The sequence below is a fragment of the Sphaeramia orbicularis genome, chromosome 13 (assembly GCF_902148855.1).
Source record: "Sphaeramia orbicularis chromosome 13, fSphaOr1.1, whole genome shotgun sequence".
NCBI lineage: Eukaryota > Metazoa > Chordata > Actinopteri > Kurtiformes > Apogonidae > Sphaeramia > Sphaeramia orbicularis.
Window position 1 is genome coordinate 41348428 of NC_043969.1, and position 24734 is coordinate 41373161.

The window sequence follows — 24734 nt, forward strand, 5'->3', positions numbered from 1 at the left end:
CGTGGAAACACCGTCATCCTCTACAACATTGATTCACCAGTAAAACCTATAGATATGGATTAATGACAGTGGTTGTAGATGCTTGTTTTTATGTTCAGTTTATGATATATTTTAATGAGACAGTGACATTTTCTTCATTATTTTTCTATTTTGATGTAACAACCTTTGAATTTCCTGTGAGCTTTTCTAAACGTTTTTATCATAATAATAATAATAATAATAATAATAATGATAATAATAATAATATCAATCATTATTATTATTACTATATTGTATATTATTACTGAGTCAGGGCTGTTTCAATTTATCATCCATGAGAAAACAAGCATGAAATATGTAGAAATATCTGGAAAATTAGGGGGAAAATATGACACTTAGAGAAAAAAAAAAGTCGATACATTATGTGAAAAAAATCTGAATTTTAACTGCATGAATTTTCATAATAGAAAGTTAGAGATAATAATAAAATAATAATAATAATAAACATAATAATAATAAAAAAAAATAATAATATTGTTGTGCAGCATTTGCTTCAACAGTTTCAATATTAACCTATTATTATTATTATTATTATTATTATTATTATTATTGTTAAAGATGCTTTTTTGTCCATGCTATTTATTTCTCTCCTGTTTCTTTGACTTTTCTCAAATGTCTGCACTTCAGCGTCCTTATTTGAATGTAAACCTGGTGAAATTAAAAAAGACACTTAAAAATAAAAAAAAACATTTTATTTCTCACAGACTTCATCACAGAAAAGGTGTTTTGGTAACAGCTTTAGCTACTCCATTTCGGGTACTTCCGGATTGCGCAGCTTGTTGATGACCTCCGACAGCATCCGGTTGCACAGAGCTGCGTACGGATTAAGTACGACCGCCTGCTGTCGAGCAAACTCATTTCCGAGCGCAGCCGCTTTCTCGAAGTCTGCTCTGGCTTCATCATTCTGGCAAACTAATCTACGTAAAAGGCCTCTCTGCACCAGCGCCTGGCAGCCGGTCCGTCCACAGCCGCCGCTCAGGGAGATGGCTTCATTCAGGTCCTGCAGAGCTCCTGAGAGGAAAGGAAAGAAGCACTGTTAGGAAAGAAGAAAGGACATTCAGTTTGGAGTCTACACGAATGACTGTGGATTCCAGACTGAGCTCATGAACTCGTGTTGTATGTCACACCAGTTCTTATGGCATTTGGCGTGCTATACGTACGCATTTACATCCTTTCGCTAACCCTAACCCTCACCAAAATCTCCAGTTCACATATTCATAACCCCTAACCCCAGTGTTGGGCAAGCTACTTGGAAAATATAGTGAGCTAAGCTACCAGTTACTCTGCCATGAAAGAAGCTTCACTACACAGAAGCTACCACCCAGTCAAATGCAGCAAGCTAAATTACACAAACACCACAGAAGTAGCACACTACATGTGAAGCTCCTTTAAGTTGTGCCTTTGGGGAGAATACATTGGGGTAAATTGTGCCAGTGATTATTGAAGTAAAACAGAACCTTTTCATCTCATAAACTGTAATGCCATATAAAAGCAAGACAAATTCAATACAAAAATTACTCATTTAAGGTTTATTTAAATATCGTCACCCTATTAAACTATTGACATAAGACATATTTTCTAGTTTTTGGGAAAACACAAAAAACTTAAATACACAATATATGGTACTTGTGAATCATTTCAGGCAAAAAGGCTTTGGCAATAGATGACCGTTGACATACATAGAACACTGTCTGTCATATTTAACATATAAGAGGCCACTTAAAAACTGAATAAAACTCGGTCCCCTTCAGAAAAATGTGACTGTGCAATCACATAATTCAATGCATGATCAAGCGCACTAATGGCTACATAGTATTTTAAACTCCCTCACGGGCATTTTTAGCCCATTTTTGGGAGTGCTGAAGCACCCCTAAATTGATTCCCAGCACCCTTAAAATATTTTAAGGTTGCTGAAATTTTTCTTTTTTTTTTGTTTACTTTATGTCAATACTTAATATGCTAGAAAAATGTCAAAACCATATACAGTACATGGCTGAAACTTAATATTTTAACAACAAAAATACAGCACCCCTCACCCATCTAGTCTCGAAAATGGTTTGATCCATTCTGTCCCTCCTCCCTCTCCCTGACTCGGACTCTGGGCTCTACCTGTACAGAGCAGTGTGCAGGCGCTGCCTTCTGGAGTTGGGTACAGTAGTGGTGGAAGTACCTGGTGTAAACCAGGACATTTGTTTACTTCTACCACTTAATACCAACACATTATTAGCATCACCAGTCCCAATTTTAGCTGCACTGAAACGTAGATCACTGTTTATGCTGTTAGGTGGGAGTTGGCTGATGTTTTTTCTGCCTAAGAAATGTTCCATGTGGTTCCGTCCACCTCTGTCCTCTGAACTGGACTGACAGAAGCTGCTGTTGTGTCTATGCATGTGTTCAGATTAAAGAAAAGGTGATACTGACTTTATCTGACTGGATAACTGACTGGATGACCATTAACTCCTAGTGTGTGTGTGTGTGTGTGTGTGTGTGTGTGTGTGTGTGTGTGTGTGTGTGTGTGTGTGTGGACAGGAACATACAATTGTTTTTTTTTTTTTTTTTTTTCTAAAAATAAAAAAAAAAGAGCCAGACTCAGGTAAGAGTGTAAGATCAACTCATGTAACTTCATTTTCCACAACAACCAAATATTCTATTACAATGATGTTATAAATTGAATAAATGTACCTGTTTATATCTCTTATTAGATATAAAACACATTGTTTGGTTATTTGCCTTTTGGTTAAAGCACAAAGAGAGAGAGGAGAGCAGAGATATACTTAACATACACACTGGTCTACAATTTTTTTTTGAAATGATCTGCCTTACAGATTAAATGTGCTAAATGTTATGTATTTTAATCAGATTAATCGGAAAACAAATGACAAAAGTGCTGGTTTGCTGATGTTTTAATGGTATATGATAGTGTGTTCTTCCACATATATGTTGGTTTCTGTCCATTTATACAACAGATTTAAAAATGTTCCACTGATAGAACCTGTAAAGTGAATGTGTTGTCATGTGCAGACAGTGTTTTGAAGTAGATCTGACACTAATATTCCTCTGGAGTTAAACCCATTCTCGCATATATGTATATGTATATGCATATGTATATGTATATGTATATGCATATGCATATGTATATGTATATGTAGAGGAGCTGCTGAATCAAAATGGGGGATTGTCTTCCACCAGAAATTAGGGTTAGGGTATATTTCTTTTATGATTCTAATCCATTCCTCTTTTACTGTGGCTCAGCATTTAAATGACTTCTATCAGATTTGATGGTTTAGTCACAGAGTTTCTCATACCCAAAAAATGTTAAGCTTTTCTTTCACAAATATAGGAACGATGGTCTGAAATTGCGTTAAAATGTACTAAACAGTGAAATTTCTCTTGCCTGGCCAGCCAGCACTCTGGGTGCTCAGCACCCCTAAACCTCTGATCTTAGAATCCCTCCTGAACTCCATTCAACATATGCTGGTGCATTAAAGAAAATCACCACAATCATTCTGCCAGCATGAAGCATTTATAAATGGTCCTAATGGAAACATTTGGACATTGGAATGGGTATCACCTGCAGTGATAATAATGATCTATGAACTTACAGCCTCTAAAAGCCTGTTCTACCAAACTTCTGTGAAGCAGTAATTAATTTATTTTTAACACATGTGAAAGCCATGAATGTTCATGACCTGTTGGAGCCATGATTAAAAAAATCACTCCCCACCATTATGTTACCGCATAATTCAATGCCTATGTCAAGCAAATTACATACATTATGGGGGTCCACATTTTTTCAAAAAGGGCAATAATAATGTCCTGTGAACATAAAGGCCCTAACTGATCGGTCTAGCTCTACTACTTAAAATCCCACCTGTCGACACTGCAGCCCTGTAAGCCTTCTGTTTATAAGTGCATGGCATGATGGGTTTTGGTCTAAAATTAAGAATGTCATATAGTTTTAGTGATAAAATGTAAGCGTACAATATACATTCATTCATTATCTGAACCCGCTTTATCCTCACTAGGGTCACAGGGGTCGCTGGAGCCTATCCCAGCTACCTATGGGTGAAGGCGGGGTACACCCTGGACATGTCTCCATTTCATCACAGGGCTGTCATATAGAGACGAACAACCAATCGCACTCACATTCACACCTATGGACAGTTTAGATTAACCCATTAACCTTTCAGTGCTTGTGTTTGGATGGTGGGAGGAAGCCAGAGTACCGGGAGAGAACCCACACAGACACGGGGAGAACATGCAAACTCCACACATCGAATGGTGTTGGAATTGAACCCAGGACCTTCTTGCTGTGACGCACAAGAGCTATCCACTGCACCACCGTTCACCATTCAATATACAATTACTGTAAAATAATATGTTGAAAATAATCAGAAGTGGTGACTTGTGCCGCTGGCACAACTTAACCCAGGCCCTTTGGCACAAATCACCCCAGCCCCACCATTTTGAAAAACTAGCATGGTCCAGCAGTTTAGAGCTAACATCATGTGTATCACATACAGACTCACTGTGTAGCCTATTAAAGCATTAAAACAAATGTGAAATGTTTTTAAACTTGTCTATAATTGTTCAGACACAAGAATCAAAAAACCTTGATTATAGAAATTTTACTTTGAAAAGCAAAAAACAGTTTTGTGAGCTAAAATGTGCTTACCTCTTATGCCATGTGTCTCTTCTTTGAAGGATGAGTAAAGTGGATGGTTCTTGGTCACATGACCAATTTCTATTTTATGGTTTTCTAGAAACAAGGGGTGGCAGTACTTCCCCCCTGGCACAAATCACCCCACTCTCCCCTATTACCTACAACCTGCTCCTAATCAAGTCATGATAATTTTATAATTAGATTTAAAAAGATTTTTTTTTTAAAATTAATAAAAAGATTTTTTGGGTAAACTAAATAGTCTTACATGTCACTGTTTCAAAAACAGGGCGTTTTTCTGGACTATTTAAACAAAATGCAAAAATTGAGAGTCTACCCCCTTCTCCAGGGACCACTACACCACTGACAAACTGTTTCCTTTGGTGCTTGTGTCACAGCCATTAACCACAGAAGCAGAGGGGAACCAGCTATAATGCTCTTTACTGTGGGTTTGGCGGCTCTGAAAAGAGCCTTTGTGGTGATCAACGTCCACACACCTCAGCCAACAACCATCCGATGTTCAGCAGAACACCGTTTCCCTCTGCACTGAAGTGAACGCCGTCATCTGACAGGTGCTCCAGGTGATACCAGGTGTGTGGTGCAGGTCTCATTTCCAACTCCTCCATGGAAACTCAGCCCCACATGACACATCTGGTCCGCTCCATCCTGTATCCACTGTCCGCTCACTGGTACTGACAGCAATGACGCGGCAGGAGGTAGGGGAACATCAGTGAGGAAGTGGGGAAAAGCTCCACCACTGCCCCGATTCTGCTACGTGGTCCTTAAGTGCGGGCACGGCGCTTCCAAGAATGTGCACGACGACGTTCCAGTAAACCACGCCCACTCCGGGTTAAATGCCTGGTTTACACTGAGTCCCATGCAGACAGAGTATGTGGCCCTGTTCCGAACAATCTTGAGTGCTTGTGTTGTGCATGATATAATTGAATTTTTCTAGACTACAAACTGCTTCTCCACTGCATATAAAATAGCTTCTGTGGTCGTTACCACACTATTTGATCAATAAAAGAGTTAAGCTACTGAAACGTTACTTGATTCAGGAAATAGTGACGTTACCGCCAAGCTACTGAGAATTGTAGTAAGTTACTAGCTTTGCTACAAGTAGCGACGCTACTGCCCAACACTGGCTAACCCTCACCCTAAACCTTACACTAATCCTAAACCTAATCCTAACCCTAATTGTAAACCTACCCCTAACCCTAAACCTAGCCCCACAACGAAACCTAACCCTGAAACTAACCCTAATGCTAACCATAAACCTAACCCTAACCCTAATCCTAAACCTAACCCTAATGCTAACCCTAACCCTCGCCAAGATCTCCAGTTCACATATCCATAACCGCTAACCCTAACCCTAAACCTAACACTAATCCTGAACCTAAACCTAATCCTAACCCTAAGTGTAAACATATCCCTAACCCTAAAACGAAACCTAACCCTGAAACTAACCCTAACCCCAATGCTAACCATAAACCTAACCCTAAACCTAACTCTAAACCTAACCTTAACCCTAAACCTAACTCTAAACCTAACCCTAAACCTAACCCTAAATCTAAACCTAACCTTAACCCTAAACCTAACCCTGACCCTAACCCTAACCCTATATGTATAAAGCTCTGAATATACTAACATATATTTAGCTCTGAATATATATGTTGTGGCGTGTTTGCTGCATTGCATTGTGGGTATTGGACATTTTGCTGTATTGTGTTCTGTTTTATGTGGAGGGGTTCAGGGTGGTCACTGTGGTCATGTGAATTTAGGTTAATATGTGTGTATGACGTTAATCTGCCTTTTTATGTTCACTTTGATTTTTTCTTAATCTACACCATTAGTGAAAGCTCTAGGTCCAACAATGAAATGAATCGATCATTTTCTCATGTGTTAATGTAATGACACAAATAGTTAACAAAACTACTTCCTCTTCCTGTGCTCTTCATATTATTTTTATTAAACTTCCTGCTGTCAAATACTAGGAGTGCCACATTATTTTCCAAATATATTAAATGCTCTATCAAGACAAGATTGGAACAGCAGTTGTATAATATGTACTAGACAATATGTTTTCAATGAGATCTTTAAAGAAATATACATGACTAAGTGTGCAAAAACATTGTTGTGTTATTAAACATTATGTGTCAAAATATTACAATCAAATACTGGATTTTAAAGCAAATATCCAGTCTGAGTATGTGAACTCTATGTAATTACATTTTCAGATGAATACGGGTCTGACTCATCCTCTATAATATCCATATTAATATTAATCATATTATACTTTTGCTGAATGTTTAAGTAGCCCCCCCCCCCAGATTGATTTTTGCTCTAATGTGATGTGAGTTTAGCTGTAAAATTGATGAAAAAGTCCACACCTCTATAACCTCACCCCTAATCCAATTCCATAGTAGGCTTTAAAACTGTAAAATACACAGTACAGTGTATATGTACGCAGCAGAATCTGTGAATACAACACTAGAGACTCATCTGGGAGGAAATCCTCAGTGACACCTCAAGTATCTAATTTAAACATCTACTGCTGAGCTGCAGCAATTATGTATTCCAGGTCCGATGCAGACTCAGTATGTGAACTATTTTTAACCCATTTGTGCAGACGTTTTCAGCTGAATACTGCGCTGTTTCAGTCCTGCACAACAGAACAGATAGAAGTTAACGGGCTGAGTTTAGTGTAAATTAGAGAGGAATATTTAAGAGAGGGACAGACAAAATGAACAAAAACTGCCAAAATAAAAAAACACATAATCAAACATGTAAAAATCCTGTAAAATGTATTTATTTTATTTTTTTCATTCCATTTAGTTATAACTTTTTTTCTATAATTCAGTTTTAATTAGTTTTTAGAGCAGGTTTGCTAGTTTTTATTAGTTTTTGTTTTTTTCCAAATGCTTAGTTTTAGTTTGGTTTTTTCATTTCTTTTATCTTCTTCACCGTCATATTCAAACAAATCCCGTACAGAACCCCTCTACTTTCTCGCAACTTCAGTCTCCAGTTGCCAGGTAACAACGACAAGTGACGAGAAGTGACGGACCGTGAAGTGCCGCAAGCTAAAATTGCTCGAGCGAAATAAATCGATTTCATATCAGTCCGCCATTGACAAAGACAAAGGGAATTTTATCCATAATTTTTATCCATTTTAGTTAGTTTCGTAAGCTCACAATACAGTTATAGTTAGTGATCTTTTTTTTTTTATCGTTTTTTTATTTATTTCAGTTAACGAAAATGTTTTTTCAATTCTAGTTTTCATCATTTCGTTAGTTTTTGTTAATGATAATAACCTTGTATCCAATATCAAATTCTAGTATGTAATAACCTTTTCCTGTCGATGTCATGTTGTGTAGGTTCACTATGTGGACAAAAGTATTAGGACATGTTTAACTGTATTTTAACTGCATTTTAAAAATGTATTTTATTTGTATTTTTAATTGCTTTTAATTGTATCTTGCACTGTAAAGCACTTTGTAACTCCCTGTCTGTGAAAAGTGCTCTATAAATAAAACTTACCAAGGTGTTTCTGTTCTAACAGGGGTCTGGGATACAAAACAATAATGGTAAATGTCATAATATAGTTTTACTTTGGGATAAATATCATTGCATGGTTAGTTTCGTTAGAATTGTCATCTTTGCTTCCAGTATGTCTCAGAGATTTTAGCTTTTAAAACCAGTGATGTTTCTAAACTGTATGGACAAAAATTATTGGGACACATCACGGCTACAGCTATAAGATCAATGGCAGCTGCCCATCTTTCAGACAGGGGAAGCTCATTGTCGGCTTACATCAAAAAAATTGTCAAGTTATTTAAACATAAATTCAGCCCTCCGTTCCATTAGCGATCATGTGCACCTTGCTAGATAGCTAGTTTACTCTGACCTAGCCAACAGTATGATTGATTTAACTACCTACAAAATGATTTTAAACTCAAACAAGAAATGATTAAATTATGTAACTGAAACAAGAAAATGTTGAAATTATATTAAATTGAAACAAGGAAGTACAATGAGTGTGTTTTATTTACAGTGCAAGAAATGAACAAGTAATTTCGTAGTGGTTTCTCTCTTCATTTCACAGCAGAATGCACGAGAATATTAAACTGAAATCTGTCAAGTGAAGGAGTAGATCTCAAAATAGCTGTCAATCAAACGGGATTCAGTCTTTCGACTGATTCTCCAATCAGGACATGGAAGCCCGGCATCCAGCCCGGCCGAGCTCCGTCCACAGCTCCATTCACCCCCAGAGACACCGAGCGTCCAGGGGCGGGACAACATCGTGGTATTTATCCAATTACCGTCCAGTTTTGAGGCAATGAAAAAAACTGTTCCACTCAGTCCCATTGAAGTGCATGGACGCTGAGCGTCTACGGACAAATGCACTGAGCAGAGATCGAATGAGAAAACAGTGCAACGGGAATGTATGAGAAGTGAACAACATCGAGTCCGTTGATTTGTGATAAAGCTGATTCTGAACGAACTCGTCTGTGAGATGAACGTGTTCTAACACATTTGTAGTCAATGAAATGTCAACACAACCGTACATATTTGACCATTTAATTTTCGTAATTTTAGGGGACGCTGAGCTTCCCTTGCAGTCTATGAGAAATCACCTCTGTATAAGATGTCCTTTTATTTATTTATTTATACGATTTTATTTCATTTATTTCTTTGATCTGCCTTAGTGAAGGTCTGCGCTCTCCGAGTGCTTTTCTAGTTTACAAATATACTCTCTATGGGCGTTGTTTGTTCGTAACTTGTCTTGGTTAAAAGAAAAAAATCTCAATGAATACATATTTAAAAAAAAAAAAAAAAAAAAAACATACAAAGATACATCAGACACTTTTCCTGTGAATGGTCAAATCAACTATTTAGTAGAAGCCTGAGTTAAAAATGAAGTGTTCACAAAATTAATCGATAGCTGCAGCTCTACACAGACTATTTGGAAAAAAATATTAGGACACGTTAAATTTAGGTGTTGAATTCAAGAAAAATCTCCCTTTAAACTTGAAGGAAATATTGATGTTTATATATTAAACCAGCATAAACAGGACATTTGACAGCTGTAGCAATATTTTTGTCCATATAGTTTGTAAACATCAATATTTCTTGAAAGTTTAATGGGAGATTTTTCTTCTTAAGTGAGATGTGCAGAAAGTAGATGGTTAGCTGTTGTAAAAATAAAATAGTATTTACAGTCAGACTATCAAAAATTATTTAGAAATTTAGAGGTAGAACATTTAAAATTATAGTCATGGATATATATATATATATATATATATATATATATATATATATATATATATATATATATATATTTTTTTTTTTTAAATCAATCAGAGAACTTGAGTAAAAAAAACATCTCTGTGGCATTTTAGAAGTAAAGATAACAATTTAAACTAAACTAACCAATGCAATGATATTAATCACAATATAAAACTATGTTATGACATTTGTCAGTATTGTTTTCTACCCCTGACCCCTGTTAGAAAAGAACCACCTGAATTCAACCTGTCCCAATACTTTTGTCCACATAGTGTAGTTGTATTACACTGCTGAGTCTGAGCGACACTGTATCACAGCTCTGTCTCTGATGCACTTGTTACTGTACAGACTGGATTTTCTGAGCTTCATTATTTTACTGTGTGTCGAAGAGCTGCAGGGTTGAGTCCCACATGTACAGAAATTCACAGATACTATACTGACACTTCTGCAAGTTTGTATAAGAGATGTCTTCAAATTTAAGGGTTATTTGTGTGTGTCTTTTCCTGTGTTTCATAAAGGAAATGCATGAGAGATTATAGATTTTACAAGTTAATAATAGAATAGAATAGAATAGAATAGAATAGAATAGAATAGAATAGAATAGAATAGGTCTTTATTGTCACTGTCACAGGAACAATGAAAATCAGTCTAGCCAAAACACTTAGTACAAAAGGGACTGTATAAGAAAAAAATTAAAATTAAATTAAAAAATTAAAAATATCACAGAGTATTAAGAAAAAGTAGGACTGTGCAAAGGCTTCAGAATATAATATTAATGCACATGTTACTAAAGTACTACTACAACTTCTAAAATGAACAAAATCTACAAAAAGAATATACAAAAGCTCTATACTTTACACTACAGATGAGAGTTAAATGTGTTTTCTTATTAGAGTTATTAAGTAAAGTGTGATTTAAATATTCAATGTTGAAGATTTAGAAGGATTTGTGGGATTATACTTGCATTGAATACAATTTAACGCACATAAATGTCTCAAATGTGCAGAAATTCAGATACTGTATTGATGTTTGTGCAAATTCATATAAAGAATATCTTAAAATTTCAGGATTTGTTGTGTGTATCCTCTCAGAAAATGAGCGAGGGATTTTACCCGATTGTAAATAACACTTATTTTTCAGTAAGTCAGTCAATAATAGTAAAACTTTAGACTAAGGTCCATGTCAGGTCAAGTATTGGGTATTTTTGTGTTTGTGTGTGTGTGTGTGTGTGTGTGTGTGTGTGTGTGTGTTTTAGGATGGGTAAAATACAGCAATGATAGAAAATACAGCACTGCATCATTACACAGACCTTAATATAAAATGTGTTTTCTTTATTTATTTACTTGTAAAATCTATTATCTTTGATGCATTTTCTGATATTTCTTACATAAACTTGCACAAACATCAGTACGTCGTCTGTATTTCTGTACAGTCTGTGAACAACCTGCAGCCCTTTGACGCACAACAGTAAAAATAATAAACCATGAGGAAAATATAAGTATTGAATCATATCCCATGTATGTAATTAAAATCCAACAAATTCTTCTAAATTGTAAACACTAGACCTTTAATTGATACTTTTAGGTATTAGATGCTGTGTGGATTAGGGTGTGTAATATACAGCAATTAATATCCAAACAGACATATTATAGTTGACCTTTAACCTATTATTACACAGATCTTAGCATAAAGCTTGTTTTTTTTTAATGTATTTACCTGCAAAATGTATTATTTTTGATGTATGTTCTGACAACATGCACACCTTAAATCCTTAAATTTTCAGATGATTTTTTTTAACATAAGTATTGAATTGTATAATTAAATTGTATAACATGTATGTCTTACAAATCTTTCTAAACTGTAAACACTAGACCTTTAATTGACACTTTTAGGTATGAGATGCCGTGTGTGTATTAGGATGGATAATATACAGCAATCAATATCCATACAAAGATATTATAGTTAACCTTTAACCTATTATTACACAGACCTTAGTATAAAGCTTGTTTTTTTATTTATTTACCTATAAAGTCTGTTATCTTTGGTGCATTTTCTGACAAGATACAAATCCTTACATTTTCTGTTATCTCTTATATGAGCTTGCGAAAGCATCAGTACAATACAAATTGAATCCTAATCCATATATGCGTTTAGATTCTAACAAATCCATCTAAATTGTAAATACTTGACCTTTAATTGACACTTTTAGGTACTAGGTGCTGTGTATTAGGATGGATAAAATACAGCAATCAGTTTCCTTTAACCTATTATTACACAGACCTTAGTATTAAGCTTGTTTTTTTTATATATATGTATATATATTTATGTATAAAATGTCATATCTTTGATGCATTTTCCTTAGATTTTCTGATATGTCTTACATGAACTTCCACAAGCATCAGTACATCGTCTGTTCATTCTGTGTACAACCTGCAGCCCTTTGACACACAACAATAACATAACCAACCATAAGGAAAACATCAGTGTTGAATTATATCCAGTGTATGCAATTAAATCCTCCCAAATCCTTCTAAATCATAAACACTGAACCTTCAACTGACAAATGAAGAAACCAAATTTCCATACGGACATGTTAAAGTTAATCTTTAACTTATTATTACACAGATCTTAGTATAAAACTTGTTTTTTATGTATTTATGTGTAAAATCTATTATCTTTGGTGCACTTTCCTTAGATTTTCTGATATTTCTTATATGAACTTGTACAAGCATCAGTACAATGTGTTTCTGCACATTCTGTGAACAACCTGCAGCCCTTTGACACACAACAATAAACTAATCAACCAGGAGGAAAATTCAGTCTGTCAATAGTTGCTTTTTCCATTGGACATATGCGCAAAACTTTACCCATATATATTAAATGTCGAAAAAACAGAAGTAATATCGAAACCTTACCATAAAGCATGTTTTCTTCTTCATTTGCTTGTAAAATCTAATATCTTTGATGCATTTTCTTCACATTTTCTGATGTTTCTTACATAAACTTGCACAAGCGTCAGTACAATGTCTGTATTTCTGTACATTCTGTGAACAACCTGTAGGCCTTTGAAGCAAAACAATAAAAAAAAAAAAAAAACCATGAGGAAAATATAAGAATTGAATTATATCCCATGTGTCCAATTAAATTCTAACAAATCTTTCTAAATCATAAACATTGGAACATTAATTGACACTTTTAGGTACTCTGTGCTGTGTGTGTATTAGGATGGGTCAAATACAGCAATCAATATCCATACAGAGAAAATAAAATTAACTTTAACCTGTTATTACACAGACCTTAGTATTGAGCTTGTTTATATATTTATTTATTTATTTATTTATAAAATGTAATATTTTTGATGCATTTTCCTTAGATTTTCTGATATGTCTTACATGAATCTGCACAAGCATCAGTACAATGTTTTTCTGTACATTCTGTGTACAACCTGCAGCCCTTTGATGCACAACAGTAAAATAACAAACCAGAAGGAAAATTCACAGTCTGTCAATGTCAACACTTATTTTAAATACAAGTATTGAATTCTGTCTGTTGTATGCATTTACATTCTAAAAAATTCTTCTAAATCTGGACCTTTAATTGACACTTTTAGGTACAGGGTGCTGTGTGTGTATTAGAATGAGTAAAATGAAGAAACTGAATTTCCATACAGACATATTAAAGTTAACCTTTAACCTATTATAACACAGACTTTAGCATAAAGTTTGTTTTTTTCTTCATTTGCTTGTAAAATCTAATATTTTTGATGCATTTTCCTTAAATTTTCTGATATGTCTTATACGAGCCTGCACAAGCGTCAGTACAATGTATTTCTGTACAGTCTGTGTACAACCTGCAGCCCTTTGACGCACAACAGTAAAATAACCAACCAGGAGGAAAGCAGAGTTTGTACAGTAACCGAGTCGACGAAGTGCATCAGAGAGACAAAGCTGTGATAGGGTGTCATGCTGGCCTCAGAGGCGACAGTCTGATATGACTACACAGCGCGGCGTCTACGGGAGAGGGTTATTATTGAATTTGTGGCATGTACCTGCTGTGTTCCCCTGCAGCCGTAGGGCCTGTGCCCGGTTGTTATAGGCTGAGGCTCGCTGAGGCAGGATCTGGATTGCCTGGCTGAACAGTTGAAGTGCAGCTTGCAAATCCCCAGCCTCAGCCGCCGAGACACCCCGCATCTCCAACTCTTTCACTTGCTTCAGCAACTCTGTGTCAAAGCCACTGTCTGGCAGGGGGAGATAAACAGGTTGAAAAAGCACTCAAACTCAATTGACAGGTACCGTGGAAAAGGAAAACACAGAAATGTCACCAGGAACTCAAGTTGGATTAAAATGTCATGTTTTAGTCCAGAAATGGAATGTGTTCAAATGAATTCAATATGCTATAAAGTGATAAACATAAAAAGCTGTGACATGATATGTAGAGACACATCAAGTCAGAGGCTCACGCTCACCATCATCAATTAATTCCTCCTCCTGGTTCAAGCCAGGGATGTCTCCAAAGGGGGTTGTAGGGTTGAATATAGCCTGGAGTACGGCTCTGTCATGCACCGAAGCCATTTTACCAGTGTGTAGAGAAACCAAAGACAGAAAGAAAGATGGCATAAAAGGAAAATCAAGACACCTAAAATTTCAGCTGGGTGGATGGTCCTTCCCCTCTGTGCCTTCTACTATTTCTTTCAGCCAATGGAATAAGGGGGAGGAAGCAGAGGTGGACTTTGAACCTTGTTTGTAGTGAGAACATCTGTATTTGGTTAAGGGAAAAATGCAGAGCAGAGGCGACAGTGTTCTGCAGAGCTGATGCCATGAAGCAAAGCAGCAGAGTCAAACAGATCCTGTCAGATGATATGAGCACAGAGTGAACATTCTGGAAGGTTTTATTTGTTATGTAAAAGCTCCAGCGGCAACAATTAACTCTTTAAACCCTGATGTGCCATCGCTGACACACACTGTGCATACGCAGTTTGGAAGGACGGAACTCTTTCACTGTTTGTGCAATTGGAAAAATTCCAACGGTTTCTGAAACCTGAGATCTTGTGCTTTATAGGTTTTATTTGGTCATTACAGAATTTAAAACCAAACTCAAAACCCATCTGTTCAAACTGGCATAGTCACTCTGACTGGACACTGTACGCCACACTTGTTTTTAGGCTGATGTTTTGTTTTGATGTTGTTATCTTATGCTTTTTACTGTCTGTAAGGTGACCTTGGGTGACTTGAAAGGTATAAAATGTATTATTATAAATAATATGTATTATAAATAAAAATATAAAAATATAAATGTAAATAAAATGTATTATTATTTTTATTTATTTATTTATTTTACTCAGGCCTGTACTAGAAGCTGCAGAAGAAGCCGCTTTAGCAGAATGATAACATGCAGTAAATTGTAAATGATTGCTAGATTTTCAGAGATCTGGGGAAAAAAAGTGCTGTGTAAAAATGGGCAAACGGATTCACTCACAGCATATTTTCTAACCTTTTAATTAGTCAAAATAGTCAAATAATTAAAAAAAAAAAAAGTCCAAGTGGACCATTTTAAACTTAGAGTTAAAAGGGTTAACCCACAAAGAGACAAAGAGCTACTGGCGACTAAAAAAATAAAATGATCCATTAATCCTATCAATACATATAAATAATCGGTGTAAAATGCAGTTTGTCATCTTTACATGGTCATCAGATTTTTAAATATATATTTCATTTAGAAATTTTTTTTTACATTTCAAGAATTTTTTTGTTTTTGTTTCTGTTGTACTGTGTTTTTTGATGTGTTGAGGTGTTTTAATGCCTGAGTGTAGTTTTTAAACTTGGTCTTACAACCATGACAATTGAAACATTTCTGTTTTTACTTGGAACATACAATAAAATTATCTATCTATCTATCTATCTATCTATCTATCTATCTATCTATCTATCTATCTATCTATCTATCTATCTATCTATCTATTAGCATAAGATACATCAAAAAACAGAAAAAGTAAGAGAACCCCCCCTACACACACACCCCTAAGCAAATACATCAAACAGGATAACAACAAAAGTCACAATAACAAAAGAACTATCTTCTCTAATGCGATACAAAAAAAAAAGAAACAAAAAAACAGCAAGCAGCACCATCTGTGAGTATATGCCTATAATGATTTTCAGTCTAGTCTAAAAAAATTAAAATAAAAAAAAGGACAGTAATCATGAGATTAAGTACAAAGTACATGGACTTAATACAGCGTAGTAGGCACAAATACATACACACATTACAATGTGTTCAGGCTTGTTTTGACAATTAACCCACAAAGACCCAAACAGCCACCGGCAACCAAAATCATCTACTGATCTAAACTGTTCAATAACTTCTGATCCACTAATTCTATCAATACATGTAAATAATTGGTGTAAAACACAGTTTGTCATCTTTTCATGGTCATCAGATATGACCCATTTGGACGTTCCGAGGCTCCGTAGTTACTGTGGAGACATTGTCATCTTTTACAACATTAATTCACCAGTAAAACCCATGGAGTTGGATCAGTGACAGTGGATGGAGATAATTGTTTTTACGTTCAGTTATTAATACGTTTGTTGACAAAGTCATGTTTTCTTCACTTTTGTCTGTTTCTGATTTCATATCCGTCAACTTTAATCTGAGCTTTAATGAAAATCTATATGATCAGCAAATTAAATATCAGAAAATTCCTGATTTTCATTGGAAAAAAATGCAAAATACAGAGGATAATATTATAATATATGGTGATAAATCACTTCAGAATGATTAAATAGAGAGAAAAATTTATTTGGTAACTACCATGAAAGTAGAACTGGGTCTTTATGGGTTAAAGTGGAATTAGGAGATTTAACGTGTTTGTAATATTCGTAGTTATACAGGTGACTGTACATACTACTTCCTTACGGCTGCCTTTTTTTAGATTAAGATTCACAAAAAATATCCACAAGTAATCTCTGATATATTTAATTGCAATTAAAGTGTTAAATTCTTGCACTGGATTTACTTGCCTGTAACTGAACCTTAAGCTCTCCAGTTTTACTCTGCTTTTTTACTGTTAATTATGGTTTGCTTGTCTCTTGTAAGTATTTCATGTTTCTTTGTGTGGAACCAAATGCAATTTTCTACTTTTAGAACAATAAAGTTTAATCTAACCTAATCATAATCATGGGAAAATGAAAATCTTGTCTTTACAACCATGGAATGAGGCTTTTTTCCTGCCTTTACAGTAGCTCTGAATGGACTTCATTATCCCTTATTTTGTTTTACAGCAGATGGTGTTCAGTGTTAAGGTGTTTTATCAGTACTTATTCATACTAACAGATATTTATTTCTTTCCCCATTTTTTGAACAAATTCAGTCCACACAACCTTCCTTTTACAAAATATCTCTGTATAGACATGAGCATACACCTGGATTTGATGTTTCAGGTGCAGTTTCATTACACAAGAACATAACAGACATAAACAAAACAAACTGGAATGGCATTGTTTTTAATCTCTATGATTTCCTTGAACATATGGATTTGCAAAAACTACAGTTCAGGAAAAAAAAAAGTCTGTTCTTTCAACCTAAAATGATGTTTAGATATTGACAAATGTGAAAGAAAAATATCTGTTCTGCCAAATATCTGCATTAATATCCCAAAGTGCTACTGTCCCTTCAGCTACAAAAGCATAAGGTATATTATTGTGTTTTTGTGGCCACCATAGGTTGCTTCAGCATCTGCAACTTCACCACTAGATGCCGCTGAATGTCAAATATCGAACTTTTAAGGTAGGGCTGCATAATTAATTGATTTTTAATTGAAACTGGATCATTTAATTACGACAGAGTTTAAAAAAGGGTAATCATCAAATCGAATTTCATCTCTCTTGTGTCTCCGACCTACCGTAAGCTCCTCCTCCAGGCTACTGTAAGCTCCTCCTCCAGGCTACCGTAAGCTCCTCCTCCAGGCTACCGTAAGCTCCTCCTCCAGGCTACCATAGGCTCCTCCTCCAGGCTACCGTAAGCTCCTCCTCCAAGCTACCATAGGCTCCTCCTCCTAACTATGAGTGAGGTCTCCACAGTCTATGGTCTCCACACACCGGTACAAAAAGGAGAGTGAGAAATTCGTGGCTAAAAATAGCAAGAGCAAGTCGGTTGTGTACAGTAGAATTAGTACAGCTTCGAAGTTTTCAATGAAGACCAAACCATTCCTTGCTGTGAACTCTGCCTGAAGGCGGTGTCAGTCAAAGACAGCAGCACAACTGACTTATTTCAGCACCTCAAACATAATCACGCACCAGATGGGAGCAGTGCGTTGCATTGCAGGCAGCACATGAAAACGACATGCTAGCTAAAACGCCAACACCAGCCCAAATCAAAAATTGAGTTTTTAGAGGCAAAAATCTGGATTTTACTTTTGGCCAAAATCATGCATCCTTACTTTAACCCCTTCATGCATGAATTATAACAAAAAAAAAAGCTAGATTTTTTTTTAAGGCTGATTTTATTACTCAAAATTAGGCTACAGTTGAAATGGATTCTGAATTTTTTTTGTTTTTATTTTAAATATGGTTTTATTAAGAAGGTATTTAACCTCCTGAGACCCAGGAATATACAAGTTTTGGCTTTTTAAAAATTATATAATTGCCTATATTGGATGTATCAGATGCATTTTTCAAACTTTTTAGGGGTTGTTCCTTGCGTTGGAGAGCTTTTTTTTTTTTTTTTTTTTTTTTTTTTTTTTTGTATAAAGCAGGGAAACTCTTGTCCACAATTGTGGACAGAAAACCCATTGCTTGGTCTTAGGAGGTTAACTTTATGAGATCACAGCGCAGTCCAAATTCTAAAGCTAAGATGATACTTTTTTCTCCCGCTGTATTGCTTAGTCTATAGAAATTGCCCCCATGTGGTTTGGACAATATTGCCTTTAAATGTGGACGTCATGCATGAAAGGGTTAAGGACAAATGTTTCCTTTTTACTGATTTCTGGGCTGATAAGCAATCATATAAGCAGCCTTTCATTAGCTTAAAAATAAAGCTGGAATCAAAGGTTTCCAGTGGAGCAGACTACTATAATGATGTCCCAGGGGTTTTTCTAGAAAAATTTAGTAAGAGGGAGCACAGGTAGGCGAGGGCGCGAAGCGACCAAGCCGGGGGGGAGTTCCCTTTTGAAAATTGAGGTAAAATGGAATATTCTGAGGCTATGTAAGAGGGATATTGTAACTCTAGTGGCCCTCCTGCAATTTTTTAAAGCAACCAATTAGGGCTGGAGCTATCGAATATTTTAGTATTCGAGTATTCTACTGAAAATTCCTTTGATTAATCGAGTAATCGGATAAAACGTATTTTTGCTTGGTTAAAGAGCAATTATAAATACACAAGAGGAAATAAGCTATTTCACTTAATAATGAAGGACCAATTGGTTTCCTTTTTATTTATTTATTTATTTTTTGATAATTAACAAAATGTATTTGTCTTGACTAGAAAACATTTCCAGAGAGGCAATTGCAAATACAAATAAAAATAAATAAAATTTAATTACTTTCAACTTAGTATTTCTTGTAAGTATCAAACATATAAGGCATTAATAAATTTAAAAAAAGGCATAAACATTGCCTTTTTGATGTGCAACTGAACTTTGGCAGCTGTAAGTTTCAGAATTTACAGTTTAGACTGAACAGGAATGTGTTGTGGCATATAAGAGGCAAGAACATTTGAACGGGAGCTGTGAACGCGTCCATGCATGAACAGTTGGACACATTTCTGCTGTATACAGGAGAATCAAGGCAATGCCCCCCCCCCCACCTGATCTGTCTGTCTCATAACCTATAACCCCCTCACGCGCACACACACACACACACACGCGCGTCCAGTTAATGGATGATTCGCTTCATTTTAGCAAAAACTCGTTGGATTTTGCCAAAATTCGGCCGTGACAAGGTAAGAGAAAGCTTTCAGCAAGCCGTTACACCATTTTGGCCGTGTTTTTGGGAAATTAACTGAGTAAATCACGGCTCGCTGCCTGTATCTATGCTTGTGAAAATCGTAGTAAACTATCCACACACTGGACAGTTACATAAAGAACACAAACCTATCCCTCCGCAGGGCGAACGTTATAGTAACATACATTGACATTAATCTCATTGATTTGCGGTACGTTAATTTTATTTTATCTGGGGTCCTCCTCTCCATTCTGGGTGTTTTATGAGAAGATGCTACATTGGAGATGTGCTGTTGTTTTATGGAAGGGCAGTGTTACAACGGATACATGTCACGGTGTTTTACCTGCTGTTCAGTCTGAAATGCTTCCACACTGACATGTTCTGTTTTTTTTTTTTTGTCTTTCGTCATCATTGCTGTCTTGACTCGCCTGTCTATGCTCTCCTCTTCTATCTTCCCGCTGCTTCATCCGAACACTTTCGCGTCCTCTGTCATCTTCCTTTGCCTGAGTAACGTAAGCGCGTAGTGACACATTAAATAGTCCGTCCGAAATGCCGTGCTTTGAGCTTTACAATTAAATAAGCGATTCCTCGAGGCAGAGAATATTCCTCGATCATTTTTTGTAATCGAGGTACTCGAATTACTCGAGGAATCGTTTCACCCCTACAACCAATCGAAGAGTAACTTATACTTCTGTTAGAAGTGTAATTATGTTGTAAATTTAGGTAACGGGGCGCAAGCCGAAAGTATGAGGGCGCAGCACCCCTGTTCCCCGGTTCAGAAAACCCCCTGATGTCCTACTTGAAATCAAAAAGACTATAAAACCCCTTCTGCAAAAGTCTGAACCAGGACTAAAGGACTAGAACACATTACTCCAGCTCCAAAATTCCTACAATGATCTGCACTTAGTCTTGGTATCGAGGGTTCGTTACAAAGTCAGCCTTTAAAAAAATAATGAAGGATGGTTGAGTTGCAAAACTGTGTTGATGTTTTATTTCTTTCCACTTCCTTAATGGTGTGAACACTTTTTTTTTTTTCTTCATTTCACATGAAGCGGGAGGAACTGTTTCAGCATCACAGCACTCCAAACTCATTTTAGGGACATACAACAAACAAATTGGCAACGATGTGTCAGTTGACTAGTTAAAGAGTGAAAAATGGATAAGTGTTTTCCTGTGGTGTAAATGAAAACAAGCAACATTTCTGTTTTTGCACAGATTGTACAATTCGCACACATAACGATAAAGTGCAATATAAAAAAGGCTCATTACAGCCACTGATACTGTTAAAATATTCATCTTTGTTGTTTAAAAAAAATGCTTTATCGTTGTAGTTATAACAAGATAATTGCACATTTCATGTTCTAATTTCGAACTGATTAGACTGAGCCATGACCGTTACGTGCCTCCTTAAGCCCCTCCCCTGGGCGGTGCAAACTAAAAAACTAAAAAATAATGTCACATATTTTATAGTATAATATTTTTTTTCCACAGTGTCCACTCCTCAGATAAATAATATAGAAAACACTCCTGATCACCACAGGTTCATAACTACAACGAAAAAAAAAAAAAAAAAAAAAAAAAAAAAAGACAAACTACCGGTCGCGTGGTCACTGCAAGCGCGCATGCGTGACACAGAATTGACCCGGTTTGACCCGAGAAATCATCGCAATAGGTACGGCCGGTGAGAACAGCCGCCATATACGTTTATTTATTTATTTATTTTTATCTGCGTATGTGTGTCTGTGTATCTGTACATTTGAAAGAGTGACGAGGAAAATATATATGTCAATATGTTCAGTGAATGTGTGCGGTTCTCCACCACCGCGTGCACCAGGCTGTCCGCGTGCACTGGCCGGTTCGAGGGAGGGGGAGACTGAGCTCCGCGTGTCCCAGAAACTCCACAAATAAACAAAAAATACACAATATAAATACACAAAACAGTCACTAGTCAATAATTCACTTTAAAAGTTTAGACCTGGAATAACCTGAGTCTGAACTTTTATATACAAGTTGAAAACATTTCACTTTTCATGCGATTATTTATTTATTTGGGACAGTGCATATTAATGAATATGCCAGATTTTGGCAACAGTGCTAATATGCTTAACAATAAGACTTTAAACAATAATTTTACTGCACTCTGTTTCATATTACACGATTTTCTGCAGTACAGTACTTCCTTTTACTCTCATTAGACCTATTTTACAATTTTAATACTATTTAATTTTTTTTTTTTTTTGCTTTCTTTGAATATTTTTGAACATTCCATCACTCATTTAGTAAGAATTTTGTTTTTGTTTTACTCTTTTTTTCCATAAAGGACCATGGATTGTTTTTTGTTACATCCGTCCTTTAACCAAGTGAAATATTCACTGTTAATAAAAATGTCAGATTCACCAAGAGGGTAAAATATAGTTACAGCCATCCACCAAAAATATGCAACATGCAAATATGCAAGTATTATTCACATTTATTCCTTTACATAAACAAACTATTAAAAATGATACGACTAATATTGTGAATTTATTCCAACTTTGTATATATTTGACATATTTGGAGCCCTATCACAGCTGGTGAAGCATTTCTACATGATTGTGTTGCACTTACTGTAATTCTTTGTGGTAAAAAAAAAAAAGGTTAATTTGATTGAAATGCACTGTATAATAAGGTTGTTTTGCTTTACCCTGTAGACCACCATCCATACCTGTGGTCCTGTAAGCGATGTAAGATTTACCAGTGTTTAAAGGCATAAAGGCCTTTGTACACCAGGGCAGAGATGAAGAAACATGAAAGTGCCAGACGCTTCATGGGCGACTATTTTCCATTAAAACTATTCACACGCTTTCAAAATATTCACTCCAGGTCATTCGACAGAAAAAGTAATGGATTCAACATCACCTGGAGCCTCGTCTGCATTGCGTCTCCATCTGTCTGATCCATCATCCTCTGGTCCTCTGGGTCTATGTCCATTGTCCAGGTAAATAAAACACACACAGACTCATATGATGGATGTGTTACAGATGCTACTCACTACCCTGATGGTGTTTGTCAGTGCTGCTCCACACGTTGTCCTTCACTTCTTCATTGTGACCAGTTTTGCCTCTCAAACTAAATTATGTAAACTGAACATGTCTGACTTCATTATTGTTGTCACTTCACGTCTAGTTCACATAAATGATTGGTTGATGTTTCTTTTTAACGTGGCCAAAACTAGAAAAAATGTACTTCTATGGTGTGAAATATTCACAACATGCCTTTCAAAAGAGGACGGGGTCAAGGGGGTCACGGATGGACAGCCCACTACTTTTTGATTCCTAATTTTTGAACCAGACAAGTTTAAGACAAATATTACACATCACTGGAAAGGTCTAAATGCCATCTTAAACATACTCAAAGGGCAAAATTTAGTTTCAAATATTTTTAAATGAAAAGTACCAAAAACTACTGCGTCACGGATGGACAAAAAATTAACGTCTTTTTACAAAGTTCTCAAAAGTGAAGTTCCTATGAAATTTTCATCCTAAAATGTATTCAGTGTATACCTTAAACCAGTGTTTTTCAACCTTGGGGTCTGGAATTCAAATGGAGTCGCCTCAAATTTCTAGTAATTGATAAAAAAAAAATACTAATACATTTTTTAAATGATTCAATATATATTTTATCATAATTAAAACACCACACACTTTTCTTAATAAAACTCAAGTTCAAATAAAATGCAGGATATAATATCTGTGAGGGCATATCTTGATTGACTCCATCATGTGACAGTGTGCGTTACTACGCTTCAACCTGCCCGGACACAGCTGCAGTCAGAAAACCAGAGCGGACAGAGAATGGAAAGATTTCTTCACCCGCCTGGCCTCGCTAAGACATCTCCAAGAGAAAATGAGAAGCAGACACCAAAAAGGTGAATTATATACATTATATAGTCTAAATGTCATCTAAAATTAACATTTATTTGCAACATAGTATCATAGTATAGCCAAATCTTACATGATCAAAAACAAATTAATTTTAGCAAAAAAAATGTCTGTTTTGAATGTTTGGGGTCACCAGAAGTTTGTGATGTTAAAATGGTGTCACGAGCCAACAAAGGTTGAAACCACTGCCTTAAACCCTCTATTTTACAATCTAATAATTGGTTTGAGGGAAAAAAAAAAAATTTCATACCTTAGCACAAAGTGCATCTTGGGATATTTCCCAGCCAAGTCTCCAACCAGTGCATCCTTGGTTTAAGATAGAGTTTGGTCAAATGGTTTGTGGTGTTACTTTGTGTCATACCTCAGTAGAAGTGAACCTAAACATGTGGAATTAAAATAACCTTTTTTTTTTTTTTTAAATGAATATCCACAGAAACAGCCTTGGATAGATGCGGATGGATGGAGACAGACTTGAACATTCTGGGTGACAACGGGAGAATCCAACTGTAATGAAGTACAAGCTAAAGATACAGGTGAGATTGGTCCAAACATTAAAAACATGGAAAGTCACAGATAGACACAGTCGTGGATATCACTGGCTTAAAAACTGACTCCAACTTCTGGAGTAAATGTGTTTAACTGCATCCCAAAGATGAAAATAGTTCCAGCTCAAAGCGTTTTTCCAATTACTGGCAGCAGTGATCTGGAACAAGAGAGTTCATGGAGGTATGGGCTTCTGGGACTTCTAAAAGGACAACAAGATCGGATCGGTTGAAGTATAGCGGCTAAAACGGCATCTGGTTTAGCTGCTATAAAAAGAAAACTTCCCTGTTTCAGATGAGGACTTCCACTTAGTTTGTAGACTTTCATGTTGGACTCCATTAACTGTGG

The 24734-nt window shown here is 35.9% G+C and overlaps 1 protein-coding gene across 1 annotated transcript; it reads right to left on the bottom strand.

Annotated features, from left to right (window-relative positions):
* Positions 1-709: 709 nt before the first annotated feature.
* On the bottom strand, positions 710-14647 carry ttc36 (tetratricopeptide repeat domain 36). Its single transcript, XM_030151327.1, has 3 exons — positions 14451-14647; positions 14034-14222; positions 710-1050 (listed from the first exon to the last, which is right to left on the bottom strand). The coding sequence occupies exons 1-3, from the start codon at positions 14599-14601 to the stop codon at positions 782-784; spliced, it is 609 nt and encodes a 202-aa protein (XP_030007187.1). The 5' UTR covers positions 14602-14647; the 3' UTR covers positions 710-781.
* Positions 14648-24734: the final 10087 nt, after the last annotated feature.

Bases quoted from the DNA above. Each gene is read 5' to 3' on its own strand.
- ttc36 (XM_030151327.1), bottom strand. From the start codon at position 14,601: ATGCCATCTTTCTTTCTGTCTTTGGTTTCTCTACACACTGGTAAAATG. The intron at 14,223-14,450 runs GTGAGCGTGAGC...TCCCCCTGCCAG, and splicing joins GGAGGAATTAATTGATGATG to ACAGTGGCTTTGACACAGAG. The intron at 1,051-14,033 runs GTACATGCCACA...CTTTCCTCTCAG, and splicing joins GCTGCAGGGGAACACAGCAG to GAGCTCTGCAGGACCTGAAT.